The sequence below is a fragment of the Gymnoscopelus braueri genome (assembly GCF_963280865.1).
Source record: "Gymnoscopelus braueri genome assembly, chromosome: 4".
Taxonomy (NCBI): domain Eukaryota; kingdom Metazoa; phylum Chordata; class Actinopteri; order Myctophiformes; family Myctophidae; genus Gymnoscopelus; species Gymnoscopelus braueri.
The window spans coordinates 3909877-3926338 of record NC_137605.1 but is presented as its reverse complement, the minus strand read 5'-3'; the positions used below and the strand labels follow the sequence as shown (position 1 = coordinate 3926338).

At 42.6% G+C, this 16462-nt stretch overlaps 1 protein-coding gene across 1 annotated transcript in view; it reads right to left on the bottom strand.

Moving 5' to 3' along the window:
* Positions 1-310: 310 nt before the first annotated feature.
* Positions 311-16462, bottom strand: part of LOC308083139 (uncharacterized protein) — a 61414-nt gene continuing 45262 nt past the window's right edge. Inside the window, exons 11-13 of the mRNA XM_080425301.1 lie at positions 1586-1749; positions 1393-1493; positions 311-1253 (exon numbers count right to left, since the gene is read on the bottom strand). Coding sequence (XP_080281427.1) covers positions 1118-1253; positions 1393-1493; positions 1586-1749 — 401 coding nt within the window. The 3' untranslated portion in view covers positions 311-1117. The remainder of the gene's footprint in view (positions 1254-1392; positions 1494-1585; positions 1750-16462) is intronic.

The window sequence follows — 16462 nt, the reverse complement described above, 5'->3', positions numbered from 1 at the left end:
CTGACAATGTTCTCTCTGGAGTGAGTTTCATCGTATGATCGATTGATTGATTGAATACTTTATTTAGAAAAGACATAGAAACAGTACGTGGAAGTACAATTCACAATACAAGGTCCTCTAAACTGGATCGCTCATGAAAGCACAGTGGCTTATTTAAAATGAGTTCCCCGTGCTCTCAAATCATGATGACAATAAAACAGACAAATACACTACTATGCAGAACGTCATACAATAAGCTTACAGGTTACTGGTATGAAAAACAATAACTATGTACAATAAACAGTTCGAGGAGGGAGGGGGGGGGGGGGGGGGTCTTGGTTAAGACTTTGACAGGGGCCAGTTTGGAATTGCAGTCTCCTGAAGGTGTTTTTTTACGGCAGTTTTGAAAGTGAGGAGGGTTTTACACTCCTTTACTCCTTTTGGTAGGGCATTCCACATTTTTGTTGCATAGCATGAGAACGAGTTCATTCTCTTGTTTGCGCCAAATCTGTGTTGAACATGATCAGTGGAGCTGCCTCATAGTGTTGTGATTGTGGTCAAAGTTTTTGAAGTATTTTGACAGGTACATGGTGTCACGTAAAGTTAATTATCTAGGCTTATATATACCAAGTCTGCTATGAAATCGTAAAAAAGCGTATGAAATCGCCACACATGGGTATCCCAATGTTGTTGTGAATCTTGTAGACCAGGCCCATTGCAAGTTGCCGTACTCTGTCCTCAACCCTGAGCCATCCAGCCCTAGCAAAAATGAGCAGGGGTTAGATGTTTGAGGCCAAGAAGTAGCCTTACTAGTTTGTTTTGGGATGTCTGGAGTCTTGTTTTTAAGGCCTTTGGTGGTGTTGTGATACCATGAGGAGCACGCATAGTCGAAATGACCTTGGATGAGGGCCCCTGTAAGAATCCTCAAGGTATTCATACTGACTAGAGAGGAAATCCCATCGTTACATTACTCCACATGTTTGATTGGGTAACTATAGCGCAGCTTCCCACTACGCCTGCATGTGTGATATAGTTATTTGCAGTGGTGTAAAGTAACTGAGTGCATTTACTCTTACTGTAAACCCATGTGGAAAAAGGTGTGTGTACGCCACTGAGCAGATAGATCATTCTGATGAAGTTAAGAGAAACATATCTCACAGATCGATTTGACAGTATCTAAACAGACCCCACTGCTCCATTTTCCATTGCTGTGCCAGTATCGTGCACAGTTCCAGTCACCTTGGTTCTCATCAGGATATCCTCTGTCCCAGTACCTGCAGAATAAACAACGCAATGGATTTTAGCCACATCCAGTCAGTCAGTCAGTCAGTCAGTCAGTCAGTCAGTCAGTCAGTCACCCACATACAGTGACTTTGATGGAATTACAATATAAAAACGTATAAAATGTCTCACTGTGTTGTCAGTGGAGTTCCATCCAGCCAGGTCCATTTGCCCTCAGTCCTCTTCAGTCCAATCCAGGATGATGATTCATCGTTCAATCCTTTGATGAATTCCTGATCAATTGTACATGGTTGAATCATAATTAATTTTCTCTAATATATTCATGTTTTCATTGTAATCACAGAATTATCTCATATACACTAACCTGTTCTTCTTTACTGTCAATGACCACCAGATTTGCTCCTGGTGTCTTCTGACATTGCTGTCTGCTTTCCTCCCAGGTTTTCCATGTTGTAGATCTGTGATAACAGCTGCCTCCAAACTGCTGCCATCCACTGGGACACAACTTCACTGACTCACACAACAGATCTGGGAAAGAGGAAAATATGTTTGGTTTTACACCTGCTGCATGGAACACACTGCATGGTTTTCTGTGTACAAATGTTATATCTGATTGACCTCAGTGGGAAAAACTCATTAAGTAAAGATTAAAAAGGAGATTTAGTGACAGATTTGCAATGCACTGATAATCAATTCTAACACGTAGACTAGAGTATTTATAATAATAGTAATAATAGTAGTCAGGGAGGTAGTGGAGGGTAAACATATTTATTTAATATATAAATAGTGTTTCTGCACCTCATTTAGAAAATATTTGTTTAGCATCTCATAAACTCTAAAAGACATTCATACTCATTGCCACAGAACTCTGCTACTCATGCTTTCATGATAAACAGTTAAACACTGCCCCCTTGTGTCTCAACATGACACGACAGGAGTGAAAAAAAACAAGCATTACTTTATGTGACACTGATGGTGTTGAGTGGACATTGAAGACACCATGTGAATAGAGATACAGACACACTGTCTGTCTGTCTGTCTGTCTGTCTGTCTGTCTGTCTGTCTGTCTGTCTGTCTGTCTGTCTGTCTGTCTGTCTGTCTGTCTGTCTGTCTGTCTGTCTGTCAACACATTGTGGCAATGATGGCAAAAAGTTTGTAACGTCTCTCACCTTTCTCTTTCTTAAGTTCAAGTTGTAGTTGGTTTCGTTGGAGCATCAGGTTGTGTAGTCGGCCTTCAACAGATTCATCTCCAGGGTCAGGTCATTGTAATTGGTCTTCAACAGATTCATCTCCAGGGTCAGGGCGGTCAGGTTATTGACTGAATGATCTGTAAAGAACCAAAAGTAAAAAATAAACACAGCTGTTGTTACTGTTCAATGATGAGATCAAACATCTGAGTGAAGATAACATAAAATAAACTCACTGGCCCTCATTTATCAATGAAGCCCAACTGCGTAACGGTAGGCTACAATCTTTGTCAATCAAGTTGGCTCGTAGCTTACATGAATGACAGATTATGATACTACATCGCCATGAATGGAATACGTTTGTATATTCATTTATTTAACCCATACCGAGCAGTGCGCGTTCGAGTTACACTAAAATAAAGCAGTCATGTAGGCTATTCCCAGACTCGGACGGGCGAGTCCCGTGCCGCGCCGCGTTAATGAGAGATAGATAGCCTGGAGAGAACATTAATGGATGAAGGCTGGTGTGTGTTGGACCGTGGGTTAAATGTACGATCTCCCGGTGGCCATGAAAATATAACAGCAGCGCCGCTGCGCCGGTCTAAACTCCCGAAAATGTTCTTGCTGAAGCGCTCGTAGTATAGTCGTACATTTTGAAAATAGCAGATCTACAAGCGTGTTGTGAGGTTGTAGATCTGCTATTTTCAAATAGCCAATGCAGCCAGATCTGCAATCTTATCTGAATGACTGTTAAAGCAGTTTGTTTAAATGAGTTATTTATTTATTATTTATTAGTGTGTTAGATAATACATTTTGGAGTGGATACATGTGTCCAGATGCCTCTCAGACGGTGAGACAATGCTGCTCCGCAGGTCTACAATGGAACAAACGGGTGCAGCCAACGCCAACAACTGCTCTCGACCAGACGTGAGATCTGAGCGTGCTGTAGGCTGAAGGCAACGTCATGATATATTGATAAATGTCGAAAGTTGCGGTGATCTCGCCGTATTATTTGGTCTGCACCGCGTTGATAAATGAGGGCCAATGTTCCTGATCAGGTGTGTTTTATTGTGAATAGTTCTCAACATGTATAATGCAGTACTAGAGAACCCACGCGCTATCAGAAGTGGAGCATGGTTCTTATGTGAGACACAGGTCTCTGTTTGTAAGTGCATTAATTTGACCTTTGAGCTGATACTCACAGTACAGGGCCATGAATGTGGTGGTAGAAATCAACGCCAGTAGAAAACACAGCAGCACCAGACACACTGCATCCACTCTGAGGATGGATCTCTGGATGATCAGCTCTCTCTGGACACCTGGAGGTGATTGACATCTTTATTGATGACTTCCAACATATACTGTGTGCAACAATAACATCTACAGTAGGCCTGCATGGCCCATACAGGGCCACCACAAGCAAAAGGAGAAACGCAAAAAAAAGCTGACAGCTTGTTTCAATTGCGTTTTTTTTAGTACTGTGCGTGCGTGCGTGCGTGTGTGTGTGTGTCAGAGCACACATCATGAACGCTCTGTGAGTGTTCCTCCCACGGAAAGGGGAGGGGTGTGTGGTGGGATACTTGGGGTGTAAAATACAATATACATACAAATAAATACATAGACACAATTCTTTTTTGATGGGCAGAAAAAAATCTAATAACAATAACACCATTACTGTGTCAAGAGTAATCAACAAACTATGCTATGCTATGTATATTTATTTTACATGGACATCACAATCATAGTGGATGAACCAGATGCATTGCTTAAAGTGTTACTATATAGCACAATCATTTTTCAGTGTAGATTAGGCTCCTAAAGATTGAAAAAAGAAGGTTCCTATTAGTACACTAATGAACTCTAACGGTCATAATGTTTTTATTTTTTTTATTTTTTTGTTTTTATCATTATTACCTTGATCTCCTGTATCCTCCTGTGAGCCAGCGCCTTGGTCTCTGGAAACTCCTTTAGTCATGACTGGCTGAAATGACACAAACACTCAAGTTAATCAGTAGTTGATATACATAATTTTATGCATTAACTGATTACAAAATTAAGTACTATAAAAATGTGCTTAAATATTATTTAACTTTTTGTCCAATACCCGTGTGGTCCTACATCACTCTTCACCATAGGCATTGTACACAATAGACTCTGAACTGTGGTCTGTTTTAAAGTTTAAGTAAGGTGACTTGTTCACGATGCACGTACGCACACCACACACACACCACATCACACACACACACACACACACACACACACACACACACACACACACACACACACACACACACACACACACACACACACACACACCACGTTGTGCTGTCTCTGCTGCCATGTATGGCAGCGCCACCGCTACTTGTGCCCATGGAGTACTGTGCAGTGTTTGTGAATGTAACCTCTAGCTGCACCTAAAATATTTGTGTCCCTGTATGCTTTCCCTGTGTGTGTGTGTGTGTGTGTGTGTGTGTGTGTGTGTGTGTGTGTGTGTGTGTGTGTGTGTGTGTGTGTGTGTGTGTGTGTGTGTGTGTGTGTGTGTGTGTGTGTGTGTGTGTGTGTGTTTTAAATATTGAACCAATGGAAAGTATTAACAACAGCAAAAATATGCTCAGTTTAAGTTTCGGTATGAGTAACACGTAGCAATTGCACGTTCAGGGTGAGACTTTGACTGAGCTGTTAACTAAAGATCCTCCAGCCATAACGAACCTCTATAAAATGAAGCCTTATAATATTATCCTCTGATGACCTTGTGAATGTCATGTATCTCAAAAAGTCAGCTAGTGCATTCTATAAATGTGATGATTGGACAATAAGATGTGTTCATGCTTCAGTATCAGAACATAATAAAGTACCCTATCACTGTTTCTCATTGTGGGGATCTGTGATCTGAATGTTGTGTGGGGATATGATGTTTACACCCATCAGCACATCATTGAATATTCAAGTGTTATCACTGCTAAGACATTAGTCTGGAATCTCTGTGTGGAACCTGAAATTCCAAGCGGATTTTTAAAAATGGTGATAAACCCGCTCTACATTTGCATACTGGTTCCTGATTGGTGCCCCACAACTTCGGGGGCAGCGAAATCCAATCACAATCGAGCAAGGCCAGACTAATCTGCTGAGGGCTATTTTTCATTTTTTTTTGCACTGGCAGATTTGTCTGGTTTCCATGCAAAAAAATAATAAAAGGTAAAATACTACAGTAAACATTGGCAGTAACTTTCATGTTTGAGATGAGAGTGGGCCATCAATTTAAAGGAGTGTAAATACTGTAGTATAACACTGGTTTAGTTCAGCGTAGCCTACTGTCTTTCCATTTCTCTACATTACTCAGTTTTCTACTTGTGTTGACACATACATATTAGAGAGAGAGAGACAGAGAGACAGAGAGAGAGAGAGAGAGAGAGAGAGAGAGAGAGAGAGAGAGAGAGAGAGAGAGAGAGAGAGAGAGAGAGAGAGAGAGAGAGAGAATGAATGAATGCAATGTACTGTACATACTGCATACCAACCTACTTATGTTTTTTAACCACACTGCCCTCTGCAGGCTAATCACTGACCTGCATGTCTTTATATGTGTGAGGGAGGATGTATTCTGGAGGGAACTTCTTCTCGTTGGATTTAGCTCTGCTACATCCACCAGATGGCTATCTCACTATTGAGACCTTCTACAGTTACCTTTGAATCAGACACCAGCTTTTGATCAACTCTCCGTCTCATTCTCTCGTTCTCATGCTATTCAACAAAAATGTGGAATGCCCTACCAAAAGGAGTAAAGGAGTGTAAAACCCTACTCACTTTCAAAACTGCCCTAAAGATACACCTTCAGGAGGCTGCAATTCGAAAATGGCCCCTGTCTAAGTCTTAACCTACCCCCCCTACCCCCCCCCCCTCCTTCATTTTCCTCTTTTGTATATATATATATTTTTTTTTTCTCTCGTCATACCAGTAACCTGAAAGCTGATTGTATGACATTCTGTATAGTAGTGTGTATATCTGCCTGCCTCTTATATTTCATCATGATTTTTGTGCATGGGGTTCTCATCTTAAACAAGCTTAGTGCTTAATGAGGGTTTCCAGTTTAGTAGACCTTGTATTGTGAATTTGTACTTCCATGTACTGTTATGTACTGTCATGTACTATTCTCATGTCTTTCTAAATAAACTACATCAATCAATCTGTCTCCCCCTCTCTCTATCTCCCCCCTCTCTCTCTCTCTCTCTCTCTCTCTCTCTCTCTCTCTCTCTCTCTCTCTCTCTCTCTCTCTCTCTCTCTCTCTCTCTCTCTCTCTCTCTAATAATAAGGGTAATAATAATAATAATAATAATAATAATAATTAAAGCTGCAAGCAGCGATGACCGGGCCCTCGCACCTCTGTCCACGTTGGGGACAAATATCGACCAATCAGAACAGGGAGCAGAGCTAAGGAACTCTAATGAAGGACAAGGATTTTCAACCGAGTCCGATGACTCATGACTCTGTACGACAAACCGTTCGAAAGTTATAGCATAAAACCGAGTCCAATGAGACAGCTTACAAGTGGCTACAACAAGCAGGTCAAAAGTTATGGCAAAATATAGATTACATTACATAGAAAAAAAGGAAAAACGTGACCTTGTAGATCGGCTATTTTCACTTCCTGTTTGGCGGTGAAACAAGGAAGTTTGATGCTTCGCCACGTCACAGCGTTTTATGAAAACTCACGCTTTTGATAACTTTTCATCGTTAAGGTCTCTTGTGTACACTGAGCGAGTTTGAGGTGATTCTGACGATCCTCCTAGTAAGCAGGGCGGGAAATTGCCGTTTTCAATACACGATAGTGCACTTGGTGATACAAGTGAGAAATTTGTCACAGATGACCTTCATATGACCCTAATTGATAATCAACCTCTGGCCACGCAGAATTCCTAAGATTTCAAGATGGCCACCACCAGTTTTCAAAATGGCTGCAACTGGGCCAACATTTTGGACTATATCACTTTGCTGGGGCTTATTTTAATATATGTTCTGGAGGTATTTCTACCAAGTAAGATAAAAAATAACATTAGGTTCCAATATGGCGGCATGTTTTCCAATATGGCTGCCGATAAATTTCCCGCCCTGCTTGTTTTTACGACCCTGTACATATAGTGTTGTTTTTCTGTATTTCTGTGATGATATCGAACTGTTTGGTGCTACTTTATGTGTCTATGAATTGAATGGAAGGACCTCAATGGAAGGACCTTAATGGAAACAAGACCGCAAGGACTTTTTTGGATGGACCTTTTAGACAAAGTGTTTTAACTAACTTGTGCTGTTTTTACATTTATGCCCAATAAAATAGTCAATCAATCAATCAAAAAAGACCATTAAAATACAAAATATTTCACCACTTGTGATGTGTGTGCAAAGTTGCACAACTTTTTTAATACGTTTAGGCTCTCAAAAACACAATTCATTTTTTGCAAAGAATAATATTTGCCATTTCAATAGGGCTTTGCACTTGTGCCTAATAATAATAAAAATAATAATAAAACTACAACGGTGTGCTATACTTTATTTTTTTTCATATGGGCACCACAGTGAGTAGTCATATGACTACAAAGACAACACAAAATACAACATTGGGACAAAGCAGGGCAAAACAAAACAAAGAAAACTAGAACAAATAAGCCACCAAATTAACACCAAGTAGAAGTGAACCTTTAAGTCCAGCTGCACAAGCAATATGTCAATTTGTAGCTATGATTCCCTGCTTTCATATGACATGAACAAACAAACATGAAAAAAGCCTAGATGACTTATTCTTTATCATGCTGGGTCGCATTAATCAAATAAAACAGTTTGTGCTTTTCCTAAAGCTACAGCACCCTTTCAAGTTTCAAGTTTCAATGTGTTTATTGACATAAAGACACAATACAGGTGGTAATAGATATATTCTATAACAGTGACATGTGTGTACTTCATAAAGACACAACACACGTGGTAACAGATATATTCTATAAGCAGTGACATGTATGTACTTCATAAGGACACAATACAGGTGGTAATAGATATATTCTATAAACAGTGACATGTATGTACTTCATAAAGACACAACACACGTGGTAACAGATATATTCTATAAGCAGTGACATGTATATACTTCATAAAGACACAATACAGGTAGCAGATATATTCTATAAACAGTGACATGTATGTACTTCATAAAGACACAATACAGGTAGCAGATATATTCTATAAGCAGTGACATGTATATACTTCATAAAGACACAATACAGGTAGCAGATATATTCTATAAACAGTGACATGTATGTACTTCATAAAGACACAATACAGGTAGCAGATATATTCTATAAACAGTGACATGTATGTACTTCATAAAGACACAATACAGGTAGCAGATATATTCTATAAACAGTGACATGTATGTACTTCATAAAGACACAATACAGGTAGCAGATATATTCTATAAACAGTGACATGCATGTACTTCATAAAGACACAATAAAGGTGGTAGCAGATATAATCTATAAGCAGTGACATGTATTGCTGTGGTGACGTCGAGGAATAAGTAAGATATGGTTTGACCCAGGACGACTGGGTCAAACCATATCTGTTCTCGGCAAACATCAGTGGTCCTTCTGGGCGATGTACACAGTCACAGCTTTTTTCTGTTCTGGCCGCACAGTGGTGGAATGAACCCCCCCCCCTGATGTCAGGACAGCAGAGTCACTGCCCATCTTTCGCCGCAGGCTGAAAACCCACCTCTTCAGGAAACACTACCCTGACCCTTCCTCTTAGCCTTGCCAATTGTTCTCAATTATTTGTACGAGCTCTTGTTTTGTTAGATCTTTATTTGATACACTTATTTGTCTTGGACTTATTAGTCAAGGACTCTCAGCCGAATCAAGTGACACGACTCGCAACTCTTTACGGCAAACCGTTCAAAAGTTATAGTAAAAAAATAGGAACTGTCAAATATCGACCAATCAGAAGAGGGGTAAGTAGAACCAATGAAGGACTGTGATCCGAGTCCATTGACACCACCCACAAGTCTGTATGGCAGCTGAAAAGTTAGGCTACATAGAAAACAAGCCACAAGCAGAATAGTATCAATTTACAGATTTATTAACGCAATAGTTAAGCTTTCAGTTAAACATAGGACATTCAAGCAGTCAACAGGAAGTGCAAACCTTTACAGACGCACCAAGCAACGAACACGAAAGTCCAAGGCAGATCACAGGAATGACAATGTATGTACTGACAGTGTGTGTGTGTGTGTGGAATGAGTCCAGTCTTATAGGCAGCAAGCAGGTTGATTAGAGAAGTGTTCACAGGTTGGTAATGGGCAGGGCACTGCTGGGCTGACGAGGGAGTGGGGGCAGGTGTGTAACTAGGACTGAGAGCAGGAATGGAATGTGGGAGTGGCCGTAGTGGTGACACGGTCTGTGGAGAGGCAGACCGTGACAGTACCCCCCATCTCAAGGGACGGCTTCCAGACGTCCCACCACGCTTGCCCGGTCTGGAGGAGGGGTCTGGGAACCTGAACCCCAGGCAGACAGCCTGGAGACTGCACCGGGACTGACCAGGTGACTTCAGGTGGACGGCCTGGATGCTGAAAAGAGGCAGTGGTGACATCAGGTGGACGGCCTGCAGGCTGAGACGAGGCAGCAGAGTTGTCATCTGGTGGACGGCCAGGCTGGACCGGGGCTGAGCTGGTGGCGTCGGGCGGACGGCCAGGCTGGACCGGGGCTGAGCAGGTGATGTCGGGCGGACGGCCAGGCTGGACCAGGGCTGAGCAGGTGACGTCAGGCGTACGGCCTGGAGGCTGAGACGAGGCAGCAGAGGTGTCGTCTGGCGGACGGCCAGGCTGGACCGGGGCTGAGCAGGTGATATCGGGCGGACGGCCAGGCTGGACCAGGGCTGAGCAGGTGACGTCAGGCGTACGGCCTGGAGGCTGAGACGAGGCAGCAGAGGTGTCGTCTGGCGGACGGCCAGAATGGACCGGGGCTGAGCTGGTGACGTCAGGTAGACGGCCTGGAAGCTGAGACGAGGCGTCGTCTGGCGGACGGCGAGAATGGGCCGGGGCTGAGCTGGTGACGTCAGGTGGACGGCCTGGAGGCAACATCACAGACTGGTGACAGGACCTCGGAGGACGCTGCAGACAGGACCCCAGAGGACGCTGCAGACAGGACCCCAGAGGACGCTGCAGACAGGACCCCAGAGGACGCTGCAGACAGGACCCCAGAGGACGCTGCAGACAGGACCCCAGAGGACGCTGCAGACAGGACCCTAGAGGACGCTGCAGACAGGACCCCAGAGGACGCTGCAGACAGGACCCCAGAGGACGCTGCAGACAGGACCCCTGAGGACGCTGCAGACAGGACCCCAGAGGACGCTGCAGACAGGACCCCAGAGGACGCTGCAGACAGGACCCCAGAGGACGCTGCAGACAGGACCCCTGAGGACGCTGCAGACAGGACCCCAGACGACGCTGCAGACAGGACCCCAGAGGACGCTGCAGACAGGACCCCAGTCGACGCTGCAGACGGGACCCCAGTCGACGCTCCAGAGATGGGACCCCCGACACCTCTGCAGGCTCTGGAGACGGGAATGCAGACGGTGCTGCAGGCTCTGGAGACGAGACCCCAGACGACGCTGCAGGCTCTGGAGGTGACGCCACCAGTGATGCTGCAGATGCTGGAAGGCCATCGTCCGATGCACCCGTCAGCTGAAGGAAGCAACTGAACAGGAAGCCAAGGACCAGGGCCTCCATGACCTCGGGCTGACACAGGTCCCCTATTCCAGGACAATGAGCAGCACAGGCTCTGGCTCCAGGACGCTTGGCAGCACAGGCTCCGGGACACTGGGCAGCAATGGCTCTGGGACGCTGGGCAGCACTGGCTTTGGCTCCGGGACGCTGGGTAGCACGGGCTCTGGGATGCTGAGCAGCACAGGTTCCTGGTGGCCCAGGCGGCCATGGCGACCACGCCTTCTCCTGGCAGGCCCGCAGGCCCCCGGACAAAGGGCCAAGCGAAACCCCTCATAAGGGTCCTGGACTGAAGCCGAACCAGGAGAGACGGATGCAGGAAGCAGAGCACCAAGGCAGGCGGTATCTGGTGAAGCAGGCCGGGTGCTAGCAGGCTGGTTAATTGTCAATTCCAATTTTTGAACTGACAGTGTGTGTGTGGATTGAGTCCAGTTTTATAAGCAGCAGGTTGATTAGAGAAGTGTTCACAGGTTGGTAATGGCCAGGGCACTGCTGGGCTGACGAGGGAGTGGGGGCAGGTGTGTAACTAGGACTGAGAGCAGGAATGGAATATGGGAGTGGCCGAAGTGGTGACACGGTCTGTGGAGAGGCAGACCGTGACACTTGAGCAAGATGCTGGCATCATAACTGGAGTTGGTCCCCGGCGCTACAACACTGTCGGCTAAATGCAGAGGACACATTTCACCAAGGGGACAATAATGTTAAATTGCTTTGCATTTGTGTGGCTACGTATTGGTAGAAAATGTTAGGCTGCATGTGGCGTCATTCACCTTCTTGTCAGCAAATCTGGGGCAGTTGTCTCTGAACCATGTCCATCGGTTTCTGCCCTTCCTGGTGAGAACACACACACACCCACGCACTGTCTTGTGTGTTCTGATTAGTCCACACTCTTACATGTTCTGTTTATTGTTTTCATTGTTGTTAGTGTGAGGTGACTCTACACATCAGGACTAGATCTGTGATATTTCTGTCATAAAGTGGTTCATGTGTTGCTGAATCGATACATTTGATTATGTTTATTACTGTATTGTTTCTGTATTTCTCTCATAGTGTTACTGTTTTCTCTGACTATTTTCTAGTAAATTGATTGAAATGAGGACATTTCTATTTGTGGCAGGAGAATACTGTTACCTTAGTTAATGTACACATTATGTTACTTTACTTCACTTTAACAGGAGAATACTGTTACCTTAGTTAATTTACACATTATGTTAATTTACTTCACTTTAACAGGAGAATACTGTTACCTTAGTTAATTTACACATTATGTTCATTTACTTCACTTTAACAGGAGAATACTGTTACCTTAGTTAATGTACACATTATGTTCATTTACTTCACTTTAACAGGAGAATACTGTTACCTTAGTTAATGTACACATTATGTTCATTTATTTCACTTTAACTATTTTCTTTTTACATTCACAGGTGTATCATTTTAGTTGTTTTTCAGGTCTCCTTGCCAAACAGTTGTTTGTTCCTTTTTATGGAGAGTTGCTCAGTGATTGTAATCTAGATGTAATCAGTCCAATATAGTAGTACGTTGTATCTAGAGGTGATCCTATCCATCTAATGTGGTAGTACTCACCACAGCCAGTTGATCAGAGCCACCAGTGCCACCAGTGGCACCAGCAACAACAGAAACCACCAATTATTTCCAGGGGGGTGTGTTCCTAAAACAAAAATCAAGAAACATGTACTAAGGTATCACACCAGTGTATGTAAATACAGGAAACGGCTTTTATTTGTCTGTCTGTCTGTCTGTCTGTCTGTCTGTCTGTCTGTCTGTCTGTCTGTCTGTCTGTCTGTCTGTCTGTCTGTCTGTCTGTCTGTCTCTCTGTCTGTCTGTCTGTCTGTGTCACGTTGTGCCTATTTGGAGATCATTCTAGCTACTGATTATAGATATTGCTCATTAATTGAAGCGGGTTCCAAAATGACACAATGGCTGTCAATGATACTGAACTGTGTGTGTGTGTGTGTGTGTGTGTGTGTGTGTGTGTGTGTGTGTGTGTGTGTGTGTGTGTGTGTGTGTGTGTGTGTGTGTGTGTGTGTGTGTGTGTGTGTGCGTGTGTGCGCGTGCGTGCGTGCGTGCGTGCGTGCGTGCATGATGCTGTTGTGTTTGTTGTGCAAACCAAATATAATCGATAACTTATACAGTATAGCTTTGTGTGCCTCTGTCCTTTAAGCCCTGTGTGATGTGCAGTGGTCATCTGTGTGTTTTGTGATGATTTCTATAATTATTTGATTTCAAATGTACAGTATCCATGCTTGTAAGCCCTGCAGTTTAGCATGCAGGCATATTCATGTGTTTGCTATTAAACCAACATCTAGCTCTAGTTTTTGCGCCATAACGTATGGAACAGTATAGCGTCATTCATTACATGCACTAAAATGGATATGGCCTTTTTTATGGCAGTTTAAATACTGCAACCTCTACGTTGGGATATTACCGATGTTCCCCCCGAAAATACTCTCGAGAAAACTCCTAAAGGATTCCATCAAGCCCCTATGCAAGCAGTGTTACAGAGCAGTGACAAAAACAGCTGCAAAATGAATAAATGTGAATGTCGACTTTGGGAATGAATAAAGTACAAGATAATCATACTTTTTTCAGCCATATAATATACAGTACATAGACTCTACACATACCTACAAAGCATATTTTATTCAATTGAAAATGCAAAATGTTAAAGTACACGCGGAAAATCAGTCAGATGGAGAAAGGAGCGCTCGTTTTCCAGCGGGCGCATGACGGAGCGAGTGGGAGGCTTAAATGTTGCCACCACCGCTACAAAACGGGTGCTCCCTGACCGTTCTCCCGTGAGCGCACCACAGCGACTGTCCCCCGCACGCCAACGCCAAAATAAAACAAACCGCCGATCTGCGAGCTCGCGACAAGTTCTTAATGTTTGATTTTCCTCCATGTTCTCCCACTCCCTGTCCCCCTTCCTTTTCCCTCATCTCCCTTCCTGAAAAAAATACAACAAAATGATGGAGCTTGCGCAAAAGCTAATTCCACTAATTTTGTGAACCCAAAGTGTAGAGATAACCCTACCAAAGGTATGAAGAACAACAACAATGTTTTACTTACTCTCACTGTTGCACCTGTTCCCTTTACAGCAGGTTGCTGGATCTACACACATGTTCTCAGAGGCACAGCCCTTCCCTGTCAGCACCACGGTTCCGATTGTCACTGTGAACACAAATACATAAAACAGTCATGGCTGCTCCATTCATAATTTAACCCATTAAGACTTGAGGCCGATTCTACAAAATGTCTTCTAAACAGTTTTCTGAAAAAAACTATAAGTTGCTATATCAGTGGTTCTCAGACTAGTTCATGTGAAGGAACCCCAAAATTACATGTATTTGGCCGCTGATATGTATTTGTAGCCGATCTAGAAGCTCACAACACGTCTCTGACGCATTGTGAGCTTGTAGGTCGGCTATTTTCAAAAAAATAAAGTCCCTATCACACAAAGATTTGGTGGCCCCCCTGCAGTATCTCTGAGGGGTCCCGGACCCCCTCTGGAAGACCCATGATCTGTGCTATTGTTGCTTATAGCACAAACACACGCACACGCACACACACACACACACACACACACACACACACACACACACACACACACACACACACACACACACACACACACACACACACACACACACACACACACACACACACACACACACACACACACACACACACCAGCAGAATCATCTAATACTGTTGATAGCAGTAATCCTGGAAGTGGGAGGGAGAGAGAACCTTCCCCCCCTGGTTACTGGGAATCTCATTTATACCTGAGGACCAACCTTTCCTTTTAGGCCACAGCGACCGACGTCCGCGACCGGCCTCTCCTACTTACAGAACATTCTTCTGAGCTGAGGAATGTGTGATATGTGGTAGACAGCAGGATATAAAGTATAAACAATATGTTTATTACCTGTTCCATTGATGCAGTGATCCTGATCCTCAGTACATTGTAGAACGTTGGTGCAGTTGTTGTCTTTGCCAGTGCAGCACTCCAGCCCGTTGGGAGGAAGCTCGTCAGGAGCTGTAACGTTTACATTACATTAAGTTCATATTGAACATGCTCGTGTACAGAAAAACAACATTCATAACGTTTTTTTTAATGCTTCCAAACTTTTCACCTACATATAATGACATGCCCAAATGCCCATTCATTTGATTAAATTGATTATTTTAATAAATTATCAATATTTTTGGGAAGACTTTATATTAAGGTTGGGTCTATAATGCGTTATAACCACATTTAAAATGCATTATAACACTTGTTATACATGTTTATAATTATGTATAAAAACTTATAACAAGGTTTATGAAGTATTATAACTTATAATAATCTAATGTATAAGTGCTGGTCATATTTACCTAAAGGGTGGGTCTATAATGCATTATAATCACATTTATAATGCATTACAATGTGCTTATAAGGCATTACAACACTCGTTATGAATGTTTATAATTATGCATAACAACCTATAACAAAGACACTTTATAACTAGATAATTTAAGGTAGAAAATGTGCTGTTCCATTGAGCTTATAATGCATTATGACCAGCACTTATAATATTGTTAAAAAATAAACGTTCTTATAAGTTGTCATACATGAATATAAACATTTATAAATATAAGTGTTATAATGTTGTATAAGTGCATTATAATGCATTATAGACCCAACATTTAAGTAAAGTGTTACCATATTTTTTAATGATCAATTAAATCTATTAGTTTGATTAACTGTTTCAGCCCTACACAACATATGGTACAGATACTTACTTTTGGGGAAATTAAGATTGCATTTGTCAGTGCTGCAGCAGTCTTCTCTGGAAAAGTTCTCTCCCATGTTCACTGACCCACATGGTTGATCTGCGATGATGCAGTACTTTTTTTTAAGCAAAATCAATTCCATCTTTTTTGCCTCTGAAATCAAACAAGATAATGTCTTAGTCATACTAGAAAGCAACTAATCTATGACAGAGTTGTACATAACAATTTGTTTAAATTATATATATATATATATATATATATATATATATATATATATATATATATATATATATATATATATATATATATATAGTTGATTCACCTTATCGATCAATCATTGATTAATTGATAAGCGATGCTTTTTAGGACCACTGGATAATTCTTGGCCAAAACCGAAAATGAGGAAACACTTGGCTTGAAAATATAATACCAAAACACTGAGTGTGATTTGTTTTATTACCATTGCTGTCAGGTCTACGACTCTCTTGTGTGTTTACTAACC